Genomic DNA, 26,317 nt, shown 5'->3' on the forward strand with positions numbered 1-26,317 from the left:
TATCGCTAACAATGAAAGTACAGCAACTAACCCCAAAATAAACGTTGCCAAAAGTCGCCGTTATTGGGACATAAATGAACTTGGCACTCAACTTCGTGCACTTTTCGATGACTTTACTAACAGTTTACCAGTTCCTTGGGGAAATTTATTTGTAACAAAATGTTGAGGGCAACAACACGATCACCTTTCGTGAGACCGATTTGTTGTTGATTATATTGTGAACTAATTTGTGAGCCTAAATTTAAAAAATATGTTGATGTATACGCTCAAATAATTGAAAAAAAAAATTTCTTAGGCAGAGAAAAAAAATTAATTCCAGAAATACTTTCAGGTGTAGCAAAACTCTATATTGAACTAGAAAAAACGTAAACATCGGCTGCACAGAAGTTCTTATACCCTTCATAGGGGTAAGGTAAAAATCTTTATCTTGATAGTACATACAAGGATTTGATTTTTACCGAACAGCCAAGTCAACAACCTTTGTTTACATTTTATGGGGTCAATGACCCTTTGTTTACATTACGAGGTCAATGACCCTTTTGTTTACATTTAGCCAAGTCCACAACCTATATTTAAATTTAGCCAAGTCAACAACCTATATTTAAATTTAGCGAAGTCCACAACCTATGTTTACATTTAGTCAAGTCAACAACCTTTGTTTACATTTTATGCGGTCAATGACCCTTTGTTTACATTTTGAGGTCAATGACCCTTTTGTTTACATTTTACTGAGGTCAGTGACCCCTTTGTTTACATTATGAGGTCAATGAACCTTTTGTTTACATTTAGCCAAGTCCACAACCTATGTTTACATTTAGCCAGGTCCACAACCTATATTTAAATTTAGCGAAGTCCACAACCTACGTTTACATTTAGTCAAGTCAACAACCTTTGTTTACATTTTATGGGGTCAATGGCCCTTTGTTTACATTTTGAGGTCAATGAACCTTTTGTTTATATGTTATGAGGTCAGTGACCCCTTTGTTTACATTTTATGAGGTCAATGACCCTTATGTTTACATTTAGCCAAGTCCACAACCTATATTTAAATTTAGCGAAGTCCACAACCTATGTTTACATTTAGTCAAGTCAGCAACCTTTGTTTACATTTTATGCGGTGAATGACCCTTTGCTTACATTTTGAGGTCAATGACCCTTTTGTTTACATTTAGCCAAGTCAACAACCTATATTTAAATTTAGCGAAGTCCACAACCTTTGTTTACATTTAGCCAAATCCACAACCTTTGTTTACATTTAATGGGGATATCCAATATTCTACGTTCATTTAATTTTGCTAAGATATCTTACATATTGAGCGTTATAGGTATGTTCTGTGAGTTTCATCTCACAGATGAAACCGGATGTACCAGTTATCTGTCGGCTTGAACAGTTATAGTCAGACTTTGGCAATTTTTAAACCTGAGTTAGCATTCATTAAAAGCACTACTTGTGTAAAGTTTAATTTCGATATATTAATTGTGTTTTAAATGGTTTTAGCCCAGAGCTGCCTCTAATTAGTGCGATGCATTGCACCAAATTACAGTTTATGTCTTAATTTGCGGCTTAGTTATGGCTCTCCATAGATTTTTGCGTAATTACGTTTTGGGGGCGGGGCAGTAGTCCGATTACGACCATTTACAATACCGAACTTCTTATGGTACCAAGGAACACGTGTAACAAGTTTCAGCACGTCTTATTTAGTTACAGCTTGCCTAGATAGACGGACGGACGGACAAATGGACAGACACTCACCCGGATTTCAACTCGTTTCGTCATCCTGATCATTTATATACATATATGTAAGCCAATATCTATCACGATTAGGTTTAGCTGATACAAACAACCGTTAGGTGAATAAAACTACAATATTATACTCTATAGCAACATGTTTTTTTTTGTGTTCAAAATATATTCTATAATAATTACAGTAGTTGAAAAAATTAAAGAAATTAAATATTCTGCAAATAATAATTTTTTTTGCATTAAACTTTGTGCATAGTTGTTTTTTAATGAAATTTTTTTTTTGTTCAAAATATATTCTAAAATAATTGCAATAGTTGAGAAAGTTAAAGAATTTAAATATGCTGCAAATAAGAAATTTGTTTGCATTAAACTTTGCGCATATTCCGATTTTTTGTACTTTTATAAATCGATTGCTAATTCGATCTTCGCGATTCTCGTGCTTTCTTTCCATAAATACACATTTTGACAGCACTTTCGTATATACATATGTACATGCGCGTGCATTTAGATAAAAAATAATTTATTTAGCATGAATCATTGTCTTTCTGATTTATTAGTCCCATAAGCTCATCACTTTGTACTGGTATTTACTGTTGATTATCTTGCCACAGCGCCTTGGCTGCACACCAGCTGCGCCATTATTGTGTTCACTTCATTTTTATGTAGGTTTGTTTCCATTTGTTGTTTTTGCACAATTTTTACATTATTCATATTTCACCACGTGCATATGAGTGTCTATTACAGCAGTTAGACAGCCAATTTATGAGAACGCGTTAGCACAGCAAACGTTCAACTACGAGACAACAGCAAACAAAACCACATAACGAAAACTTTGCGTACATACATAACTATATATGTAGAATATATGTATGTACACTGAGAAATTAGTATGGAATAGTCTGAAAACCACTATATATAATATTACTATTTATTGTTATTCAAAAAACTTCAGTTAACTGTAATTATCAACGGGTGTAGATGGATTATAGAAAAACAGTCGTAAGCTTCAAAAAGCTTACACTTAAAAGCTTTTACTGCAGAGTACACGATCCTAAAAGTTCAATCTTTTATAACGGTAAAATGTTTTGTCAATATTACCGTATTTGTAAGCCATTTTTATTGAAAAGTTTGTAGATTTTTCGCTAAGAATTATATAAATGGTATAACGCGATAAATTGATCTACAAAAAGATGAAAGACCAGTCTTCCATATTAATAAAAATTGCTTATAGTCAGCCTATAAATAAGGTTGTTGTAGCGATTACTTAAACCTTACCTGAAGGTGAGTTGTTATTTACTCTCATCAATGGGCATCGACTGTTTCGACAGATTTTGCCCATATCTGTGTTAGCTGACTCGTAAGAAGTTAGAGAACACGCATTTTTTAGATGAGTGGTGCAAAAAACCTGTTTTTCGCTTTTAATGCGCCTTGAAGATGAATGCAGGTTGCCTCAGTTTCGTCCTTAGCCCTAGTGTGCAATTTTTTATAGTCATATTTCAATTAATAGTCATATATCGATAGTTTATACCTTTAAAAACAACATACTAAAATTTCAAATCGATTTTTCAAAAAGTTTTTGAATGACAGCCATTTGAAGTGTAGCCGTTCAATTCAATCATCAAAAAAACTTTTTAAATGCATTTTTCTCAAAACAGCATTTTTCAAATTTGCTTGAGTGATCACTCGGTGACAAATGATGCGATCACTGCGAAATTTTTTTTATGTAGTATGGTATACATCTGTAAATAGTTCTTAAAACAATAAATTTTCTGATCTAATCTGACCAAAACTCGAACTTGGCCAGGCCCACAACGACCAAAAATTTGTTTATAATTCAAATTTTTTTTTTAACCTGTGTAAATGTACTCTAAAAATCTAAAACAATCGATACAGTAGTTTTTTTAATTGCCAAAAATCGATGTTTTTAGGTTGTCACACTAGGTGTGCCCCTTAAAGTATGCTATGAAGTTGAAATGGTGTTTTCGCTGACTCCGTATAAATGTTTATACCTCGAACAGGGTATATTAAGTTTGCCACGAAGTTTAAAACATCCAGACGAAAACGTCGGAGATCTTATAAAATATATATAATATTAATGGCCAGCATGGCGAGCTGAGCCGATTTAGCCATGTTCATCTGTCTTACTGTATATATGGTATATACGAGAACTAGTCCCTCATTTTGCGCACGTCGTTTTCTCTCCAAGAAGCTGCTCATTTGTCGGAACTGCCGATATCGGACTACTATAGCATATGGCTGTCATATAAACTGAACGATCAAATTCAAGTTTTTATATGAACAATTTTTTTTGTTGCCATAAACTTATCTTCACAAAATTCGGCATGGATAATTGTGGTTGTTGTTGTAGCGGCAGAATTCTGAATAATTGTCAAAGGCAAAGGTAAAATATCCAAACAAGTTCTGAAATTATCATCTACAGCATAACATACATATGTATATGTAGCAGTCATACACACTGACCAGGGTTGCTAATTTTTTAATTCAAAAACTTGTACTTGAAAATATTACTTTTTGATTTGAGTGAACTCGAAAAAATTTTAATTCTAAAGCAAATTATTTTTTTATTTTTAATTATGTGCTTAAGATCGAAATTTTTATTTCTTTATTTTTCAATCCGTAAAATGGTATTAAAAATTAAAAATATTAAATTTTTTATTATTTTCTAATCCGGTATGTGGGATTAAATATTTTTTTATTTTCTAATCCGGTATTTGGGATTACAAAATAAAGAAAATTTTTATTTAAATGTTAATTCATTTATTTTTTTAATGCATTACTTGCAACTCTGACACTGACCAGTCAAAAAATAAAGTTCTTGTCTGGAAACTTGTAAAGGAAAAGAAACAATAAAACTACAGAATTTTTTAAACTTATTTATTATATTTTTGTGGTATGCAAATGCTCAATTTAAATTTTTTTTAAATATTTAAATATTTTGTATTGTTAATTTTTTATTCATACAATTTTTGGTAAAGCCATTATTGGCGCACAACGAGCTCTATTTAGAAATCCTGTTTTTAACCTGTTTTTTTACAAATGTCTTTTCATGTTTGCTTCTATGTATGGTTTTAAGCTTATCATTATAGATTTTTATTAAGTTTATATTTTTACTATATTTTTATAATATTTTATGCTTGTTGTTCCTCCATTTGCATTTTGGCCGAATACTTTACTTAACGCTTAGTATTACTTTAATTTAGTTTTTATTAATTAAAAATTTATCACGCAACTAATGCTAGAATACAACTGCAACGCGACTACATATAACTGTAATTTTCATTTACTCTCTTCTTGTATTTCTTCATACAACTTGCTTTTCTATACTACTTTCTATTTGTCCTTGCTCCGCTATACATATTTAGTACACGAAAATAAATTTCATTTACACTAAAATAAATGCACACAATACACACTCATAACTTATGCATACATATATGCATGTGTAATTTGATGTGAAATTAATTGAATTTCATCATGAGACGTACTTTTCCTATATTTTTGTACACACACACATAAAAATTAGGACTAGCTGCTTATGACTCAATTAGCATAAGGCTGCATAAATTCTGAAATTCTGCGGTTATTGCGATAAACTTAAACCTCATTGTAGAATTTACCGTTAAACAGCATTACATAAAAAAAAATAATTAACTCAATCATCAACGGCACCACCTTGAACTTTTTGGTTGTCAGTCATTTACGTTGATGATGTCTTATATTTTTTTGTATAATTCAATTCATAACGACGATTGCTCATCTTATCCTAATTAGGAATTTTGCTAAACACAACATTAGTGGGCATATAGTAAATTTGTATAGAATATTGTTAATGCAAGTTTTCGCACCACACTCAACGCTTTCAGCGCTTCCAACGCAATGCCAAAATAGTTCAATCATATTCACTACGGCTTCTCTTTTTACGCTTTCCACGCTCTTCTAAACAAAACTATAACTACCACCCCCCAAACTGCACTCTGTTTTTTCACCTACTGCACTACCACCTAATCCTTTGCTATCGGTTTCTTCACTTTTTTCACATGCTTCTTATGCAAACGCTTGTGGTAACTTTGCGCCAATGAGTTAACAATCGAAATTATGAAGTAGCAAACCATGCAGATGACGAACGTTTCAAACACCTTTGACAGCAAGTTACCCGACTCGGCCGCCGGTTGACGTTCACGATGCAAATGTTTCTTCTGATTGTTAAGGAAGCCCTTAAACGGCTCCTGCAATTTTTTACCCAATATGGGCAGTTTGCCAAGCAAATCGACAGCACGTTCAATAAGCACTTCATTGAAAGCAATGATTACGAATACTTTTTGTATGTGCATTTTGATAATGGCCTTGCCAATGAGCGTAGCACCGAAGAAAGTCCAGAAGGGCACCAAAAAGTGGCCACATGTAATGCCGGCCAAGTCAAATAGCGGATTGGGAATCTGCATGTCAATAGAAAAAATAAATTATATTGATATTTGTTTCGTCAGTTATGTATTTTCGTTTTTTTCTATCTTCATTAACTTACACTTGCACATGCCAAAATGCCCAAGAAGCCAACACGTTCCACAACGCGTTCCATAAATAATTTGCCCTTATCCATTAAGCTCAAATTCTTTTGATTACGTTTGGCCTTCAAAGCCTCGAATTCAGCCAACTCCTCGGCATCGTCGGGATCATAGCCAGACAGGCGTGCAGCCTTTGCCATGAAATAAGGTGGCAGTTCGCCTAAAGCAGTGCCGGCACCCCACAGAAACGCTTCCATGCGTACTTTACTCATAATCATCCATAGATTTGGCACTTTCTTTGCATATGGCTCATCCGGGCAGATAATACTAAATAATTACTGTTAAACAAATGCTAATACAATACAACTCACATTACTTACTCATCGGGATATGGTGGTCGCGGAAAATTCAACGAGTTGCATTCGTATGCAGCTAGCGTAACACTAGCTATATGTGGTCCCAAATACAACAAAAACGTATGCAAACCTGTGCCCAGACCTACAGAGGAGAGTACACCCAAACCGGTCCAGTAGATGAAGAACCAAGTGTTGCGGCGTACCACATCCAATACCAGCTGATGTGGACCCGGTAAATAATAGAAAAAACTTAAGATAGTACCTAAAACTACCAGTGCCGCAAGCAAACCACGTTGCTGGAGTAAACTGTAAAAAATAAAAACATTTCCATAATTTAGCAATTTCTAACAATTTTGCGTGCTTACCGTTTGCCCGAAGTCTGCGCTAAGGTCACTATCTCCAGGCCACAATACCGCACAGTTTGCACCGGTCGCCGCCACAGCACTAGCGTCTCACGCTCCGCGCGTTCCTTCTCCTTTTGCAATTTCGTTTGCGATTTTTTGCGCATAAGCGCGGGTGCCGACACGGATGACGTGATGCTACCACTAGGCGTGGAGGCGCTGTTACTGGACCAGGGTACACCGCCATTTGACTTTCTATTGGCAGTTAACTGGTTGCCTGAGGCATTTGTTTTTTGCTTTACACTGTCTGCATTTTGTGTTTGCTGTTGTTGTTGTTGTTGCTTACGATTTCGGCTGGTAGGCGAATTCTTTTTCAAATGTTGTGACATTTAAAATTCTGTTGTCCAAAGGAATCAAGTGCTATAAAATAGTTATAGTGTGCTAGATGTTTACTTTAGCGGGCAATAAAGAGAGGCAAAAACTAATTCATAGAAAAAGAGAATGCATCAAGAGTGAGTTGTTATTCTTGTTGTTATTGTTGAAGTGGTTAAGTTGAAATAATGAATCGAGCTGTGTGGAAGAAATAAATTTAAAAACACGTTATTAAGCAGATATTACACAGTAAGTTACACATGCCGTAAAAAATTATAAGAAATAGATATCAAGAGATACTGAAAAGCGAGAAACAATGACTTTGACCCTCAAGCATTATGAATTCTAATTTTCGTCACTGATAAGGCAGTTATTACTGTAGTTTATCGCTAAATGTGGTCTGCCTTTACACTTTTATTTGTTTGACATGACTTTGCAATCAAATTATTCAAATTTAAATAATTTATTATTTTACGACAAAAGTTTCAGTCAGGCTGGTTACTGAACTTTGTTCAAAATACAAGACGTGGCTGTGTATGTAACATATGTGTGCATACATATACGCTTGACAGGCAATATATGTATAAATTAATAATTATTGTAATAAAATATTTTTAATAAACAATTTGTGTACTTAACTGCAAATGTATATTTGTGAACTGAATGTATTTCTGGAAATTTAAACACCTGGTAAACTTGTTTGAAATTTGGGTGCTGTGAACTATTTTTATTTGTATATGCTAATACAACCACCCATACCTTTACAAGACAAACATATAATACATACATATGTATATATAATTTTTATAAAACATATAGGTGCCCTATGTTTTAATACAAAAAATGCAACAGAAGCTATAAATATACAACGATATAGAACAATATCTTTTAGCTATATATGCTATTAAATTTTAAATAGTAAGCACAAAACTTGAGTATAACTCAAATAGGGAAAAATTATAACAAAATGGTGCCAAGCACCAAATAAATGAAGCAAATAAAAAAATTAACATGCGAACCGGCGCACCAATGAAATTAAACCACATAATATACTACGGTGCGAAGTGGAACAGTTTACATTCATATATGTATGTATGTAAGTCATATGCCTTTATTATGTATTATGAATAAAAAAAAAAACATTATTCAAAAAAATATTCGTGTGAGCAACACAATATTTACAAACATTTTATAACAACGGCTTAATACCATTGCTACTTTACAAAAATTTAGCAAAAATTACATTTCGCAATTTTTTGTTTGGTTGTCCTCAAACACTGGCTTACACTACAGCACTATCAATAACAAGGTAAAAATGCATATTATGCATTGGCACATATGACTGCATAAGACCGACACAGGTACAAAAGCACTTTGGAGTCAGAACACGCTGCCAAATTAGCTCAAACTGCACGGTCACGGTATTTTAAGGGCTGCAAATACTATACATTTATGGCAATGTATGTATGTAAATACACACACGCGTATTTTACCTGCTTTGTGTTTCGGAGCGTCACTTGGCAACTTAGCACCACCCAACTAATTCACGAACTGTAGTAAATTAATTTTGTAAATTGAAGAAGCGAAAAGCCTATAAAAATAAAAATGCTAGTTGCCTATTTGCGATAACTTACAAATGAGTGCACAACTACGGCTGACTGTGATACCATGTAATACTAAGGGAAAATCAATTTTCCACCCTCACTGTCCTGTTTTTTTTGTGTGCGACTAGACTGCATTGGTGATCACAAAATGAACACGATTGTAAAGTCTCTATTAAAAAAAACTGCATAACCTTGAGTAAACAAAGTCACGTATTAAAAAATCGCTTTTTGAACCGTTTTACAAATTAACACTGGTGTAGCACATGACATGAAATTTACCTTATGGGTTTCTCGCACTTCCGTCTGTTCGAAATAGTTTTTTTTTCTTTGTTTGTGTAATTTCGCAAACTATATTGGCGTAATTTAAGCGATTTTTTAACTATAAATTCGCTGAATTTACTATGCAATTACATTTAGTTTACATTTATCCACTTCTTTATTATTTTAATCCGTAGTTAAGGATTAAAAAACAATCCACAACTCAAAACAAATTATTCATCAAATGAACAAACGATTAAATTGCCATCACCAATATTTGACTCCGAATAAAAATATTTCGAATGTCAGTCAGCAAGAATTTGAGCAAAAGAAGAAGGCTGACAGAAAATTTTTTTCGGACAGAGGCAAACAGCTGATATGAAGAGTAGAGTTGCCTTTACAAAAGAAATTACAATAGTGTTGCCAAATTACTGGTAATATATGTGTCCAACCAATCGAAATGCGTTTTCGCTAACAAGCGAATATTTGAGAGTATCGAAATTATAAAAAATATATCGGTATAATATTTTATTGTTTAGAATAAAAGATATTAACTCAATAATCTCGTTGTTTGGGTTGTTTTGTAGGCATTATCAATATATTTTTTAATATTTCGATTATCTCGAGAATTAATATCACAACAAGGCAACTTTCGGTTAAATCATACTTTAATTAGTAGACAGTTCTGTTAAAGTTTCTACGATTTAAAAGGCCGAGTTGAATGTGTATGATCGTTCATGCCTTTTTTACGCATGGGTTAGTGAGTTACAACACGTGCATTTATTAGGTTTCACGAAAATTCTCTCAATATATTTTAGTTTCGGGTAGTCGGCTTAAGATTTTTATCCAAACCAGCAAGCACATCATAAATCCATTTTAGTTGTTATATTTTATCCATTTAGACGCTTACCCAGTTGAAGCAATAAATGTATGCCTAATAATAAAACAAGTTTCGTAAAGGAATATCGCAATCACGATCTTCATTTATTTTATAACTCAAATATTAAAAATAATTCATTTACACACGTATTGCCTTAAATGATGAACAATTCCACCGTCCAGGGAAGAAAATAGTATAGATTTTTAAAAATTCGAATGGTGAAGATAATTATCATGAAAGGAAAGTATAAAATCTCAACAAGAAAACTTATAACTGAAAAAACAAAAAATTGCTGAAAGTACCAAACCCAAGGATAGTACCGTAAAAATAAAAGATAAATTGGATTATAATATTTATAACTAATATTTATAGCTACACAAATTATTTCATATACATAATATATATCCATTGTATATATTTTTAAATATATATATTATTATATTTAATAATTCTTTTAAATTTTTTGTTTGCTGATATTCATTTATTTTATCGTTCCCTTTTCGCCAAGATATTACTCAAACAATTTTTCCTCAATCAGCACAAAGTATTTAATTATTTTTTTTGTATTATTTAATTTTCATCATTGTAATTTTCTTCGTAATACAGCAACTCGATTAGTTTTTTCAAACGCCGCCATACATGCCTTCCCCCAAAATGTGAATGCTACTTAGTTTTTGCCATAAACGTTTTCATCGGAGTAGGCAATGTACAGGAAATAATCTTCTTCGTGATGTTCCTAAAAATATATATTACTCAATATTAAAACCATTCATACATATAAAACATTTGTATATATTTACCTGATATAGAGATCCCATAGTAGCCGATGTTGGTGGAATTACATTGTTAACGAAGAAGAACAATGCATCTTCGGGGCGCAAATGTATACGCTTGCGAATTAAGAAATAGAATTGACCAACTGTTAAGTCAGATGGAACCAAATACTTTTTCTTATCTAAATCACCAATGCGTGCCTTTGGCGCCTTCTCCACAATGACCTGTTAAGAAAAAATTAAAGTATGCTTAACATTTTTGCTAATATTTGTAAATTTTAACTATAATGTAAAACTTTTATTTCTCACACTCAAAAGTACTTACAAGCACAGAACAGTTTTCACCAAAAGTAGTGACTGTGAAAAGATCTACCTACAACAAGCACTAAATGAATACTGAACTACGATCTTGAAACATGAAAATTTCAAATAAGTCATAAGACAAAAGAAAATATGAACATCCTTACATATAAGAACAGGTATACACAATTAATGAAGTGATCTGTAAATCACTCTCATTCTGCGTTTAAAGATTGATCTTTACCTGCTTGCACTGAAGGTAACAGAGTGGTTATAATCCGTACAAAGGAAAGTTACCAAATTCTACAAGCGAAAGGCAGATTTAACCAAGATTTCTTGTTAAATTAGACTGTGTGATCTCTACACAGTGTACATTTTGCTAAAATTTAATAGATTGTACTTTTAATCATTAAACTCTCACATAGATAGATAGATAAAGATTGAGGTATGCACCGCGACCTATGGTCTATTGTGCCCTCCCCTAAGTCACAACGACTCATCTAGCCCCAGCATATCGATGAACTCCAATATACTGCTAGGTGCTAGTGAAGCGATGCGATCCCTGTTTGGAAACATGGATCCCAGGGCCTTAATTCTGCGTCTGCAGACTGCTGTGCAGTCCACAAGCAGGTGTTCTGGGGTTTCCGACTCCATGTCACAGAACCGGCAGTTTGCAGAGGAGACCAAGCCCATGTTAAATAAATGCTTGTTGAGTCTGCAATGTCCGGTGTAGAACGCGACCAGTAGCCGGAATTTATTCCTCGGGAGATTGATTACGGTTTTAAACCGTCTGAGGTTATAACCCCCCATTAGCAACCTGGCATGGCGCATGCCTTGGAGATGTTGCCAATGTCTCTCCCTGCCTGCCCTTTCCTCTTTACGGAGCAGCTCTTTAATGGTGTGTGGACCAACCGCTACGCACGGTTCTGGTCCTACCATTTTTGTAGAGGCTGCAGAGCGGGCCAACTCGTCAGCCAGTTCATTTCCGGCTCTCACATGCTATGATCAACACCTGCAAACCTTGAAACAAACCATTTATTTAAGATTTGATGCATTGACGAAATACCCTTGTGCCCACAAAAAAATTCCTAAAACCGTATCAATAGATAGATCAATTTGTTGTTTTAAAAAATGTCAGTGCTTGTAATTCTCGTCAAACACAGACACTTAATTTTGCATTTCATTGAATAAGAGAAAAAGGCAAAAGAACGTTTCCGCGTTAAAGTTTTTTACAGTAAGATTATACTGCTAATACTACAGAGAACATATGGCTAAGAAACTTTGGAAATATAAATTTTTTCGGTTTCTTGTGAAATTCATATAAATTAATCACAACATGACTAACTACGTAAGTAAAGTATTTGTAGTAATTTTCACATATTAGTTAGTACTTCAGTTAATAAAGCACATAAAGTACGAAATACGGAAAATGTAACATGTACAAAAAATGGCAAACATGTTGTATAAAAGAAAATTGAAAATATTTACGTATATGCCATAAACACATATGAAGAAGTCAAGCTATAAACACACGTATACCAAATAGTTAAATCTATATGCGCAGTTATAAGGCCGAATAGAATAAAAAAAAATATACAATACTAAACAAAAATCGACAGTTTAGTATATACACACAAATATGGTATATACTGATAAATATTCGCTCTAAAATGAGTAAACAAATAAGCTTTTTTCGGTCTGCACAGCAGAATTATGTGTTATGTTTTAGTGCGCATTGGCGTTTTGTCTTTTTTATTATGATACCTGTTTGGCCACTTTGTATGCAAACAAAAAAGTTGATAAGCTGATAATTTGAGAATTCAAAAATTTTTATAATGAAATGTTTTGTTGCCAATAACCTTTATAGGTACATTGTCTTGTTGCCAATATTTGGTTTCGACCTTGACACAACGTTTGGAAGCGCTTCAATTTATTTTGCATTTCTACTTGTATATTATACTCCACAAACATTATCCCTTTGAGAGAATCAGTACAAGTTTTTATTGAAGTTGGTAACACTGCTACCGAAAACAGCAATACGAAACGAAAAACAAAAATACATATACATTTGTACTATTGTTGAAAATGTATGCATATAATACTCAATGCGTACACAAAATTGTTGCTGTAAAAGAATATAAAGGCAACAGAAAAATACACTTGTTCACAACTAAACGTTTATATATTATAAATTTTTTAAGAATCTATTTTCTATGACGCAATTTTTTATTGCATTTTACCCCCCGCCCCTACTTGGCTATTTTCGTAACAAAGAAAACCCTATACTCCGTTCACAATCACACTTATGTATGGATATTACTTTCTAAGTTTGTATGGAATCATTACCAACGAGTATATTATAAAATTGCATACAAATGTAATGAAATTTTTTCATTGTACTTACTGGTACACGGTCTGGGTACTTCCTACGTATTTTGTCACCTTCAGCACGTCGCTTCTCAAATGCATGATCTTCCTTGTATTGAAACTTCATTTTTGTATTTTAATTTCTTTTTATATTACAGCAGTTAAGTAAATTATATTTTCAAGTTCCAGACTTCACTAGATTTTCACAACTTACTTCTCGTCCAAGAGTATTAACGTTTATATTATGATTTGCTCTTTACTCGTTGAGTTTTCAATACAAAATGTCTTCTTCTGAAATCGACGACTAGAAGCTTAAAAAATAACAGTGACATCTACAGTAAAATTGTGACACAAATCAATAGTGTTGCATGTCGTTTGACGATAAAAAAAATATGGTGGACAACTTTGTCCAAACAAAACATTATTTGTTAAAAACATCAATTATTTATAATTGTAGATATCTCTAGAAGCAATAATTAATTATTCACAACATAGTGTGGTTAAAAATGTATTATTATGACATAAACTAAAAGTGATCATATTTCGCCACATGTCCAAAAATCAACTCTTCTCGATCGATCAGTGCTGCCGTATAAAATCATTCGTCGTAGTAAAATCAGCTGTCAATTAATACAAACATTTATTTTCCTTGTGGTAATTTACTCGTAGCAAATTTATTCATAAGTCATTGTATTTAAGGAATAATTTTAAAGAAACATGACGAGCCAATCCACCGGGATACAGCAACTTCTAGCTGCTGAGAAAAAAGCAGCAGAAAAGGTTACCGAAGCTAGGAAACGTAAGTATAGACGTATATATTCTCCTAAAAACAATTTCGGTTACCTCGCTGCCTACATAAGCGGATGTTCTTATTAAGCGTTTGAGGTCATAATTAGAAAATATTTATAATTCGCTACACGACTAGGCAAGGCAAAGCGATTGAAGCAAGCGAAAGACGAGGCGGTTGAGGAGATTGAGAAATATCGTACGGAGCGCGAACGTATATTGAAGGAATATGAGGCAAAGGTGAGCTCCCTGTAGGAAATGTGGTATTCAAAAACATGATCAATAATGGACCCATTGTTTTACAGTATATGGGGTCACGAGAAGGCATTGCTTTAAAAATTGACCTGGATACTCAGAATAAAATGGAAGAGCTAAAAAAGGCGGTGGATAATCGTAAGGATCTATTAATCAGTGATCTTTTAGATCTGGTTTACAACATCAAATCGGACGTACATAGAAATTATTCTAAGTAATAAATTAGCCGTACATCTTTAAAAGATAAGGCAATAAGAACCATGTAGTAGATATATCGATGATATTTTATGATGAAAATTTCAGTCGGAAAAACAAACATTGTGCACATGCGAATTTAATGGTACATTTTATATGTAGTGTTATTGTTCTAAATCAAAAACTCGAATGTTCTAATTTTAATTGTCATCGTCTCATATATTTAAATCTGCGAAAATGAATAACTAAAGTTAGTTTAATTTTATTTAACAAATTATTAATATTCAACTAGTCAATATACACAACTTTACCAAATTTTTGAATAAAGTATATATTTGCACATAATATAAAATTTTGTTTAATTAGTTTTTATTTTCAATTATTGAATAATAAAGTTCAAATCTCAAAAAATCCTCTAATTTGGAAAACTACTGTTTTAAATTTCAACGATCCGATAGCACAGTTTTTACTCGTTGTCATTGACGAAATTTTTTGCAGCGCTTTGAAGGGATCCTAAAATACGTGAAAGTTCACATAAGTTTAATTAAAATAATCTCCAAAAAACTTCTAGCATCATTAGCAAATTGTTAATTAAGTATTGCAAATCAGCTTTGCAATTAAAACATTAATTTTCTCTGCTAAAATATGGTAAGTTTAGAAGTTTGAGTTTTGCAATAATTTGCAGCAACTGTCGTCGACATAGAAAATGGCGTGGAAATTGTAGCGAATTGATTAGCAACAAGCATTTACAGATATTCAAAAATTAAACTAAAACAAACGCATAAACTATATATTAAATTTTAGTGAGTAATAAGTAATATAAATATAGTAAAGCGCTTGGCATTTCGCAAGTACGGTGGGCATTTGTGTGTGTATACTAAAAATTTCAATAACGCAGATGGCATTACTAAAGAGGGCTATTCGCCGCCGTTCCAACGCGTATATACCGGGTAATAGGTATAGGTATAGTATCTACTCCGCGCCTTTCATAAAAAAAAATCAAATGTGGTTTTAACCTTGATGGGGTTTACTCAGTGCACATTTGTATTAACGACTCGCTTTTACATACATTTCGACACTATTTTTGCATTTGGAGTATATCCTTTTTTTATATTTTATACCATTGTAGAAACTCAAAATTTTTCGGTTTGACTTATTTATTTATTTTTTCCAGGGTTCTAATGAACGAGAATCGCGTTCTTCAGAGTCACGTTCGGATGATCCACTAAATGACGGCATGGTGCCATCAAAAAAATCTCGCTCGGATTCGGGTAAGTGCACTATGTATATTATATGACGATTTGTATAGTTAATTCTTATTTTATTTATTTAATCATAATAAATGGTAACAAAGTATACTTGAAAGATACAAACATACGTTTGTGTGTTACGAAATTTCTACGAGGGTTTTGTATGTTACGGTTTGCTTGATTTTTTTTTTAATACCGACAAACATTTTCCAGTATGAATATGCTTGTGTTTATAGTATTGATTAACACATATTAATTTGTAAGCAGCGTAAAGCGTGTGGACTAAAACTAGTTAGGTAAAAAAAAACGTAAAAACTTAACATTAAAATATGAACATAAATTGACCGAATTTTTTAAAGCTTTAACAAAAATTCGTTCTGTATCACAATAACATACTTACACATCCTCACCAACCATCAATTGTATTTTACTAAATAATCGGTTTTGTTTTTTCTGTTCTGCTTAAGTAATTGCAGACTTTAACGCTTGTGATGTTCTCAGGGTCAGGTGAGACTTGCTCTTCTGCTTGCCGTGTAAGCTAGCGCCTATTGAAAAAAAAGTAAAAACACTGCAAGAGTTGAGAGAAAATAAAATATATTTAATAAAAACGCTTTAAATCCGTAAAAGGAAATCTGTCGACGATAATAGTTAAAAAAAACATGTTTAACTTTAAAGCAAAATCATACAAACATTTAGTTTTGAAAATGGTTGATACACATTCAGAACGGCAACAATAACCTATAAAGCTGGTAATTTTGTTATAAAAAAGTATTTAACCCAAATTCAGTACATGGGCATATAATAATGCTACAACTGTGTAACGCATACGACAAACGCCCTTGTTGGTGCCAATTTATGGTCATCGTGTAAGACTGACGGTGTTGTGGTTTGGTTTATGGGTGGCGCCACCACGTTTATAGCCAACGTTTGATGTATGTTTTTTTTTTTGTAAAGTTGCTGATGTTTTCGAACTAATGACGCATATTGATTCTCTCTTCTTCTTCTCTTTTCTTTTTTTTATTTCTTTTTGTAAGTATATTTTTTAGTTAAATTTTCTGCCTCTGATTCCATATTGAACCGGTGCAGGTGCCATTCGCCTACAAACTGCAAAGCACAACCATTACATCGTTCTCCTGACTGCACCAATATCAACTTCTAAATCAAAACATTGAAACAACGTTGCATAAATATGTATATTTGGATTTTTTATGCAAATATTTAATACATTCTTAACTGGTATCCAAAGTTAGTTAGCTCTTTTTTACTTTGAGTAAATTTCCAAAAAAAAAGTTTGTCCCATGGGATTCATTATAATTAAATAGAAACGAATATATTTTTAATGCGAACAACATTTTTGTTCTTTGTATATAATATACAATACAACTTTTCATTAACGTTATATTAGCGAAGTTTGTAAGGCGTGTAATTTATTTGGTAAAAATGTCAGCTGTTGCAGTTAAGATATTGTTAGTAAAGTTATATGTTCTATGTTTTGATTGGATAACGTCTGTTGTTTTTTTAAATACTTGTATGAAAGTAATTAAAAAGTCTTTCCGAAGCAAATATTTTTAATATGCATGCTTAGATACATTCTTAAATTATATTGTTTTATAAAAAATTAATTTTCCTGGGAAAAGTGCAAAAAATTTGAATTCCTTAAATTTTACAAACAAACTGGTTGCATATACATAAATAATTATATGATCGTTTATACATATATCGCGGTGTTCTATTTTTTACACTCCTAACTTGCGCTTCTGGAAGATAAACGCGATAAATTACCCGTGTTCAAATAATTTGTTTTCACTATCGACAGAATTTAGTATAAAATAATTACATTTATAGTACATGAGTAAAAAAAAATCATAAATATCCCGAAATTCCTTAATTTTTTTTCACTATTGCTCTCTTATTATCTTTTCAGCGGATTTTATTTCTTTTTTTATTTTTTTCTCTTTTATTAAACGTGCCCTTGAAGTGATTCAAAACCACACTCACCCACTTCTCACAGTGACAATGTATAAATGTGTTCAATAAAAACGTTTAAGCCAATTGCGTTAGCGTCACCAAATGTTGGAGAGGGCAAGAGATTTTTGAGATGAAATAAGGTCGCTTCATTAATTCTATTCTATATTTCTGTACTAGTTAACTATATGGTACGCGAAAAGGGGATTTACGAGTGATAAAACTGAAGCAAGTTGTATATTTTATAAATATGTACACATACATATTTGAGATTTATTTAAAAAGTAACTAATGTACATAAAATTTATTACATTTACACATAATTATTAATTCTTAAAGTGTACGCTATGATAATTCTAAAAAAGTACATTAAATTGGCAATAATTTTGTACTTTTTTTTGTTGACAATTAAGTCCGTTGGTCCGTGTTGTTTTTTTTTTTTTTCAATTTTGACTTTGGCATGCGCGCACTTCAATTCTCTGACCGTAATAATTTAGCCCAATCACTAGTGCCATTCATTAATGCTTGTGTTATATTGTATGTATGTTTGTATGTATTTTTCATCAGCTTTTTGTGTCATTATGGGCATTTAATATACCTAGCATAGCCGCATATCCAAGCCTTAGTTCAATTTATGCATTAACCAGGGTATATTTGCGTAAATCCCCGTTCCGTGCATCTTTCTTATTACATGTTTCATATACAAAAAAAAAGTCAATTTGTTCACGTATTTTGGATTTATACAGACTACTACGTATTTTATTTTAATTTTTTTAATGTTTGGGTGCTTTTTTTCTTTCATTCTTACATTTTGCAGCTTTTCTCAAAAATAAACCAAAAATATGACATACAAAGAATGAAATGTCTTAAGTCGCCAAAAATAATTAATTAACGCGTGCCACATTGCGTATGAAAAGTATGCGTTAAACAAATGAAAAACTGCTACTACTAGCCTGATAATTGTAAGTTTTACAACTTTTCTGCGTACAACAACAAAATATCAAACAACAAAAAAACATTAGTATGAATGCATGTGAATGAGAAACAAATTAAAAAAAAAAACTACTTTACTCAAAAAGTAGAATATACAATAAGTAACCAAATAACAACACCTGTTGGCGTAAATTGCGGTGTCGTTGGCTAAACAAAAACAAACAAAAAAATCCAAAGTGGTTTTAACGCTCAAATAATAGCAACAACCAAAACTCGATTGACTGTTATGAAAGTTGCAGCGAAAGTGAAACTTAAAACCGCACTCAACGTATGCACTACGCTCAATAAAGCTGATACGCGCACGCGCGCGTCCAGAGAACCACGCTTAAGAAGCTTGAAAACGTGTTGTTTATTAATGTTTTTTCTTTTTGTCTTTATCTTTCTTGCAGGCGTCGAATTATCTTTTGTTTCCATTCCAAAAAAAAATTTCAATATGGTATGTGAGCCAACAAGTGAATGTAATGCGCTACGTTATTATAGTTTTATTATATGACTTAACGTAAATAATGCTAAAAAAAAGAACTAAATTAATATTGTTGTTGCCAAAATGAGATACCATAAACGAAGATTAAGGGAATCAGATTTTTAAATATTTATGAAATGAAATGCTGCCGAACTAGAGCTATTCAATCATGATTAAATTATATACAGGTTGTGTTACTGCGAAGCATGCTTCTTATTACGAAAATTAAAATTTCATCAATGTCAAAAAAAAAAATTTTTTTTTTGTTTTTCTAATGAATTTCTTATTTATATATTGAGAATTTTGCAATAGTATGTAATTTTTGTTTATCATTAAAAATTATAGGTACAGTTGCAAAACCAATTTACATCATACATATTTAAATATTAAATTTATTGTGCAAACAGTATGTTTTTTAATAACCACCGACGTGTTATCAGCGCACATGCCATATGGCTCACTTATTGGCACATATATCGTTAACAAAGAACAACAGACTCTATACGATCGATTGAATGACTCTTGTGATTTTTCCAACCACAAAATAAGAAAAAGTGTTCTGCGCGCTTTCACCCCTCACAAAATTCTCTCAACAGCTGGAACAACACATTACTTGTTGCTCTACTTACCAACAAACGTTTTGTTGGGTAAACTTATTTGTTCGCTATTAATTAGTATTCCTAATATTCTAGGCAAGTCCTCGGAACCGAAAATTCCATACATTTCGCAGCCAATTTATGATCTGAAACAGACAGGCGATGTGAAATTCGGTCCTGGCACACGTTCCGCTCTACTTGGCCTATTGGGTGGTGCACTACCAAAACTCAGTTCCGATCAACATGACACGGTTAGTAAGGCTAAGAAATATGCCATGGAGCAAAGTATTAAAATGGTATTAATGAAGCAAACATTGGCGCACCAGCAGCAAGTAAGTGTTTGATTGTGTGATTGAAGTGACTATACACAACAATTAAAATGATTGACCAATGCGTTTTTTTTTTTTTACAGCAACTGGCATCACAACGTACACAAGTGCAGCGTCAGCAGGCACTCGCTCTCATGTGCAGGTAAGCGTAAATGACACTAAATTATGCAAATTGTTTGTTTGTCAAACTTTGATGTGATTCCTGGTAAAAGCATATTTGCTTGGTGAACTGGTAATTTTACTGTTACAACAATCCGCTTGAGTTAATGAGCGTTTGTCGCATTAAAATCGCCGCATGTGCCTACCATAAATAGCTGATAAGATCTGAGTTTTTTAATTTCTTCCTTTTAAATGTATAAATTTTTCCATAATTACTAACATATTCCTATTTGGCAGAGTATATGTCGGCAGTATTTCATTTGAGCTAAAAGAGGATACCATCCGCGCCGCTTTTCTGCCTTTTGGTCCAATAAAATCGATTAACATGTCTTGGGATCCCATCACTCAGAAGCACAAAGGTTTCGCCTTCGTTGAATATGAAATTCCTGAAGGTGCACAATTAGCGCTGGAACAAATGAATGGCGCCTTAATGGGTGGTCGTAACATTAAGGTGGGTCGTCCCAGCAATATGCCACAAGCACAGCAAGTAATTGACGAGATACAAGAGGAGGCAAAAAGTTTTAATCGCATTTATGTTGCCTCCATACATCCGGATTTATCCGAAGAAGATATCAAAAGTGTTTTTGAGGCATTTGGTCCAATTTTATATTGCAAGTTGGCGCAGGGCACATCATTGCATACACACAAAGGATATGGTTTCATTGAGTACGCCAACAAACAGGCAATGGATGAAGCTATTGCCAGCATGAATTTGTTCGACTTGGGCGGCCAACTACTGAGGTATATTGCTCATGCTAACACCATAAAAATATAAAATATTTTAATTTTCTGTTTTTTTTTTTTAAATTGCAGAGTGGGCCGTTCGATCACACCGCCTAATGCTTTGGTATGCGCTTCAACAAATTCGACAATGCCCACAGCCGCTGCTGTTGCTGCCGCTGCCGCCACCGCTAAAATACAGGCACTTGATGCAGTCGCCAGCAACGCCGTGCTTGGCCTTTCTGCAGCTACTCCCGCGCTGGGTATTTCACCATTAGCTGCGGCAGCTAAGGTTGGCGCATTGCCAATCGCTGCTGCCAGTGCATTGCATCCACCAGGGCTTGCCGTACCTGCTGCTACTGTCGGTGCCGCTGCATTCCTACCCGCTGGCGTCTTCCAAGCGCCAGCAGCACTACCACCAAATCTATTGGGTGCCGCACCTGGTATACCAAATGTGACCACTGCTGCTGCACCAGTTGTTGTTACACAAGCCGCACTACTAGCAACACCAACTATGGGCGCTCCTACAATGGCTGCAATCGGTAATCTTGGTGCTGGTACAGTATTGGGTGCTGAAGCCGCCCAACAAGCAGCGGCTGCCGCAGCCGCGGCAGTAAGTGCAAATGCCGCAGCCGCCGTGGCTGCCGCGAATAATGTGACAGCAATGCATAATTTACAATCTGCCAATTCAGAGCAACTAAAAAAGGCGCACGAGAAGGCACAGCAGGAGGAATTGCAAAAGAAATTAATGGATGAGGGTGAAACGCAGACGCTACAGCAGCAGGAGAATATGTCGATTAAGGGTCAGAGCGCACGGCAACTGGTTATGCAGCGGCTAATGCGACCACAAGAGTCACGTGTGATCATACTGCGTAACATGGTCGGTCCAGAGGATGTAGACGAAACACTGCAAGAGGAGATACAAGAAGAATGCACAAAGTTCGGCACTGTAAGCCGTGTGATAATTTTCAATGAAAAACAAACGGAGAACGAAGATGATGAAGAAGCCGAAATAATTGTTAAAATATTTGTAGAGTTTTCAAGTGCTATTGAAGCAATGCGTGGACGTGATGCTTTACACGGACGCTTCTTTGGTGGACGCCGCGTCGTTGCTGAGCTATATGATCAATCACTTTTTGATCATGGTGATCTCTCGGGTTAAAAATATAAATTTCGGTGAAATGAGAAAGAGAAAAGTGTGCCCAAAAATATTTGTAAAATATAAAAAACATCAAGTTGCAAATGTATATGGTTTTGTAGCAAATCGATCATTGCTTTCATTCTTAATTAAGGAGACCGCTTTTTAAACGTTTCTCCGTTTTGTATGCACTAATTGTCTACAGCTAAAGTTTTCTTCGACATTACCATTTCCAGTTCCCCCTAAACCCTTTGACCGTTGACGATGTAATGAATGTATTCGCGTGTAAAATGCCGTTATGTTAAGTAAAGAGGAAATATTTTAATTTCTGTAAAATTACTAATAAATATGTTAAGTATTTAATCCATAGCGCATTATTTTTAATTATTATTGTTGATGCGACTTGTTATTGCTTCTGAGTCCAGTGATCTAGTAGATGTCGTTTTAAGTCGGGTATGTTTTTTGCCACAAACTTGCACTGATTACATTCCAGTGGAGAGTCATATAATTGTTGCACTATTTCTTTGTTAAGTCGTTGGATCCGATCTCCTGCTTTTATCAGCGCATACGCATCTATTTGCAAAAAATTATTATTGGAGGAAATTACAAAAAATCAAAAATATGCTAACAACCTTGATAGTACAGGAACAATTTTGTGTTGAAACTAGCCCAGTGCTTCTTGGTTTTAAGACAGTCTGATACGAAATCTTTGGAGATTACATGTAAATGTAAACGTTGCATGCTAGGCTGTGCATGAAATCCAATTTTGAAATCATCTAATTGGCAACGCTTCGCCTCAATCACATTTTGTGCAAGCAGAAATAGTTCCTCTAGCAATGGTAAGTGGCTTTGATTTAGCTGTGAAATTTGTTTTAAAGAAAGTATAAAATAGAAAAAATTAAAAATATAAATAATTTACATGAAAAATATCCGGTATGTCGGCTTTTGGCAGTACAAGATAATGATGCTTTGCCTTGGGATACTTGTCGTGTATCACTACAGCATCTTCTGATGATATTATAAGATTCTTAGGATCTTTAATGGTATATAAAAGGCTAGCAGTCCAACCTTTGCCGACTGAGCTTGTCATTTTAATTTGTGTGTCTGCATTTAGTTTTTTTTTTTTAATTTATTGTTTACCTCATTGACAGCTGTTTTCCGTTTAAGTAAATTTCCCTGGCTAAGTTTACAACCTAAATAAATCTAATTTTTTTTTCTCAAATGCACTAAAAAATATTAATCAGTATAAGTTAAATAACTACTTAAATAATAATTATGATAATACTTTTCTATACAAATAAATAATTACATGAAATGTGCGAAATTATGCATTAACCAATTGAAATAGATTGTATCAGATGTCAATAGTGGCAATGCCATCTTCGGGGAAATTTTGTTTAAATAAAAATCTGGCAACCTTAAATATATACTGGGAAAATTTGTAGGAAAGATAGTTGGCAACACCTTAGTTGACAGCAAATTTTAAAGTTCTTTTTCTCCGTGGTTCCTGCTCTTAAAGATGGCACCAACTGTAAGTGTTCCGTAATATCTGAAAATATTACATTAATCGTATATATAAAAGTGAAATAATATTAAATTAATGCTTCATATAAGTTTCTTTAAAAGAAAATAATAATTCTTATAAGAAAATATAAAGGATGTTCAAAGAAAAGTTCGATTAAATTTTGATATTGAAGTAAAAGATGTGCGTTACATTTATATGATAATAAACTTAATATACGTTAATCACATTTGACTATGTTACTAAATAGGAGTTTTATTGTTTAACTACAGGCTAAAACCAACAAAGGTGATAAATCCGCTGCCAAGCCAGCCGAAAAGAAGGCTGCACCCGCAGCAGCTACCGCTGCTAAGGGCAAAGTTGAAAAGCCGAAGGCTGAAGCTAAGCCTGCAGCGGCTGCTGCCAAAAATGTGAAGAAGGCTCCCGAGGCCGCCAAGGAAGTGAAGGCTACTGCCAAACCCACTGCTGCAAAGCCGGCACCCGCCAAGGATGCCAAGAAGGCAGCACCAGCTGCGGCTGCTCCCAAGAAAGATGCTAAGGCTGCTCCCGCTAAGGAAGCAAAGAAAGCAGCACCTGCTGCAGCTAAGCCAGCCGCAGCTGCACCTGCCAAAAAAGCTGAGCCTGCCAAAGCCGCTGTGCCAGCTGCCGCACCAGCTGAGAAGCCAAAGGCTCCAGTTGTGAAGGCTGCCAAGCCACAACGCAAATCGGTATCAGCTGCTGCTACCGCCGCTGGCAAAGTAACCAAGAAGAATGTGTTGCGCGGCAAGGGACTGAAGAAGAAGAAGGTGTCTCTTCGTTTTGGAATCGATTGCACCAACATTGCTGAAGATAACATCATGGATGTTGCCGATTTTGTAAGTACTTTCGTTGCGTACGCCCAGAGAGAGTTGCCGCAATTTGGTAAACAATATTTGTCTACTAAATTCTAGTTTCTAAGATTTATATATTAAGTAAGCGCTCCCACAACTTATTCGTCATCGATGCTGCAACTTCGAATGTTTCGGTGATAGCTCCAATTGTGGTAGAATGACTTCCATAACAATTAAACTGCTGTGCACAGGCTTTTAGCCAATCGCAGTAGTCTAACAATTATGGATACACTATTGTGCTGTTGCGATTTAGTTTCTTGTTATTTCTGGCTCTATACGAGCCTAACATATCTATCGAGATGATCCTTATTTCCCCAACATTTTGGGGAGTTGCTGTTCGAAACGGGACTCTGGGTGCTGCACAACGGGGTAGCCTCTGATCGCCAGAACCAGGTCTGGCCAGTGGTGCAACCGGCTGTGAACAGTGCCAAGTCGTACTATGTCTACCGCCCAGTGGTGGGTCCCGGGCTGTGGTACATGCACCCGCATGTATACAGGCCAAAACCCATAGTGCGCCCTGCGTTTGCGTTCGAAATTTCGTTCGTTGCAGGCTTCTAAGCGGATCAAATGTATTGTCGCAGGAAGCTAAATTGCAACAGTATTGTTAAATTCAAAACAATCTACTCCTTAATATATGCAGGGTGCACAGGTAAATATTTAGTTCATTTCAAACTTATATATTTTGAATACCTAATTTTAGGTGTTTGCCACGTCCGATTTGTCGTCAGAGAGTGAAGCTTCGGCCTTGTCGCTCTGAAGGCAGTGTACTCAGTGGCAAAGTAAACACACACTCTGCTATTTTTGGTTGCAAAATGACTCGCTTGGTTTTGTAGCTTAACACTGCAAGAGACACCTCAACTTATTTGACTAAAATTATTAATTTCATAAACGAATGCCAATTTACTACGATTTATATCTTTAAATCTTCAGGAAAAATACATTAAAGCCCGTCTAAAGGTCAACGGCAAAGTTAACAACCTTGGCAACAATGTCACATTCGAGCGCTTAAAGATGAAATTGTACGTGAACTCGGACGTGCACTTCTCCAAGGCCTACCTGAAGTACTTGACCAAGCGTTACTTGAAGAAGAACAGTTTGCGTGATTGGATCCGTGTCGTGTCCAACGATAAGGACTCGTATGAACTCCGTTACTTCAGAATCAGCTCCAACGATGATGAAGATGAGGATGCCGAGTAAACTTGTTTTTATAATATTTTTAACTAAAACAAAAAAATACAAGTGAAACTGTTAAATTAGAACTTTTAACATGTAAAAGATGTAGAAGTTCTGCAACAGTAAAAATATATATTGAGCACAAATTGATTTTGTGTGAAAAAATAATTCTTGAATTTTATTTGCATTTTTGGAGGTGGCTATAGTATATAATCCATAAAATCGGTTGTGATATTTGGGATCCTATCAGTAAGAACTGAAAATTTTAGCATACTTTCAGGACTTCCAATGCAATAAGTTGTAAAATTGAAAATGGTTAATATTGTAATAATGTGTTTTAGTCGTTAAATAAAAACAATATATATATATTAACATTGGTTGAATTA

The 26,317-nt window shown here is 34.2% G+C and overlaps 6 protein-coding genes across 13 annotated transcripts; 3 read left to right on the forward strand and 3 right to left on the reverse strand.

Moving 5' to 3' along the window:
* Window positions 1–4,618: 4,618 nt before the first annotated feature.
* Tango5 (Transport and Golgi organization 5) lies at window positions 4,619–9,508 on the reverse strand. Of its 3 annotated transcripts, none has more exons than XM_014238256.3 (5): window positions 9,220–9,508; window positions 6,989–7,534; window positions 6,648–6,929; window positions 6,288–6,594; window positions 4,619–6,201 (listed from the first exon to the last, which is right to left on the reverse strand). In XM_014238256.3, exons 2-5 carry the CDS (start codon window positions 7,351–7,353, stop codon window positions 5,767–5,769), a joined length of 1,389 nt encoding a protein of 462 aa, XP_014093731.2. In that variant the 5' UTR covers window positions 7,354–7,534; window positions 9,220–9,508; the 3' UTR covers window positions 4,619–5,766. The 3 variants fall into 3 exon arrangements, with proteins under 3 accessions (XP_014093731.2, XP_014093749.2, XP_069966300.1); XM_014238274.3 differs by lacking the exon at window positions 9,220–9,508 and adding an exon at window positions 8,971–9,123; XM_070110199.1 differs by lacking the exon at window positions 9,220–9,508 and adding an exon at window positions 8,830–8,964.
* Window positions 9,509–10,148: 640 nt separating this feature from the next.
* On the reverse strand, window positions 10,149–13,862 carry Atg8a (Autophagy-related 8a). Of its 2 annotated transcripts, XM_014238090.3 has the most exons (4): window positions 13,733–13,862; window positions 13,556–13,661; window positions 10,879–11,076; window positions 10,149–10,814 (listed from the first exon to the last, which is right to left on the reverse strand). In XM_014238090.3, exons 2-4 carry the CDS (start codon window positions 13,643–13,645, stop codon window positions 10,746–10,748), a joined length of 357 nt encoding a protein of 118 aa, XP_014093565.1. In that variant the 5' UTR covers window positions 13,646–13,661; window positions 13,733–13,862; the 3' UTR covers window positions 10,149–10,745. The 2 variants fall into 2 exon arrangements, with proteins under 2 accessions (XP_014093565.1, XP_069966301.1); XM_070110200.1 differs by having other exon boundaries at window positions 13,556–13,808.
* Window positions 13,863–14,123: 261 nt separating this feature from the next.
* Window positions 14,124–15,106, forward strand: LOC106619823 (V-type proton ATPase subunit G). The gene is made up of 3 exons (XM_070110201.1): window positions 14,124–14,317; window positions 14,444–14,544; window positions 14,610–15,106. The coding sequence occupies exons 1-3, from the start codon at window positions 14,236–14,238 to the stop codon at window positions 14,775–14,777; spliced, it is 351 nt and encodes a 116-aa protein (XP_069966302.1). The 5' UTR covers window positions 14,124–14,235; the 3' UTR covers window positions 14,778–15,106.
* Window positions 15,107–15,227: 121 nt separating this feature from the next.
* On the forward strand, window positions 15,228–22,730 carry hfp (Poly(U)-binding-splicing factor hfp). Of its 5 annotated transcripts, XM_036359608.2 has the most exons (8): window positions 15,929–16,025; window positions 16,472–16,511; window positions 17,929–18,112; window positions 18,787–18,931; window positions 20,118–20,353; window positions 20,434–20,492; window positions 20,747–21,250; window positions 21,323–22,730. In XM_036359608.2, exons 5-8 carry the CDS (start codon window positions 20,297–20,299, stop codon window positions 22,389–22,391), a joined length of 1,689 nt encoding a protein of 562 aa, XP_036215501.2. In that variant the 5' UTR covers window positions 15,929–16,025; window positions 16,472–16,511; window positions 17,929–18,112; window positions 18,787–18,931; window positions 20,118–20,296; the 3' UTR covers window positions 22,392–22,730. The 5 variants fall into 5 exon arrangements, with proteins under 5 accessions (XP_014093333.2, XP_036215495.2, XP_036215501.2 ...); XM_036359613.2 differs by lacking the exon at window positions 16,472–16,511; XM_014237858.3 differs by lacking the exons at window positions 16,472–16,511; window positions 17,929–18,112; window positions 18,787–18,931 and adding an exon at window positions 15,228–15,402.
* Window positions 22,659–23,511, reverse strand: Aptx (aprataxin). Its single transcript, XM_014237879.3, has 3 exons — window positions 23,287–23,511; window positions 23,000–23,225; window positions 22,659–22,940 (listed from the first exon to the last, which is right to left on the reverse strand). Exons 1-3 carry the CDS (start codon window positions 23,455–23,457, stop codon window positions 22,774–22,776), a joined length of 564 nt encoding a protein of 187 aa, XP_014093354.2. The 5' UTR covers window positions 23,458–23,511; the 3' UTR covers window positions 22,659–22,773.
* A 275-nt stretch (window positions 23,512–23,786) lies between these two features.
* Window positions 23,787–26,099, forward strand: RpL22 (Ribosomal protein L22). The gene is made up of 3 exons (XM_014238430.3): window positions 23,787–23,898; window positions 24,162–24,743; window positions 25,689–26,099. Exons 1-3 carry the CDS (start codon window positions 23,887–23,889, stop codon window positions 25,953–25,955), a joined length of 861 nt encoding a protein of 286 aa, XP_014093905.2. The 5' UTR covers window positions 23,787–23,886; the 3' UTR covers window positions 25,956–26,099.
* Window positions 26,100–26,317: the final 218 nt, after the last annotated feature.

Source organism: Bactrocera oleae, chromosome 5, assembly GCF_042242935.1.
Source record: "Bactrocera oleae isolate idBacOlea1 chromosome 5, idBacOlea1, whole genome shotgun sequence".
NCBI classification, from domain to species: domain Eukaryota; kingdom Metazoa; phylum Arthropoda; class Insecta; order Diptera; family Tephritidae; genus Bactrocera; species Bactrocera oleae.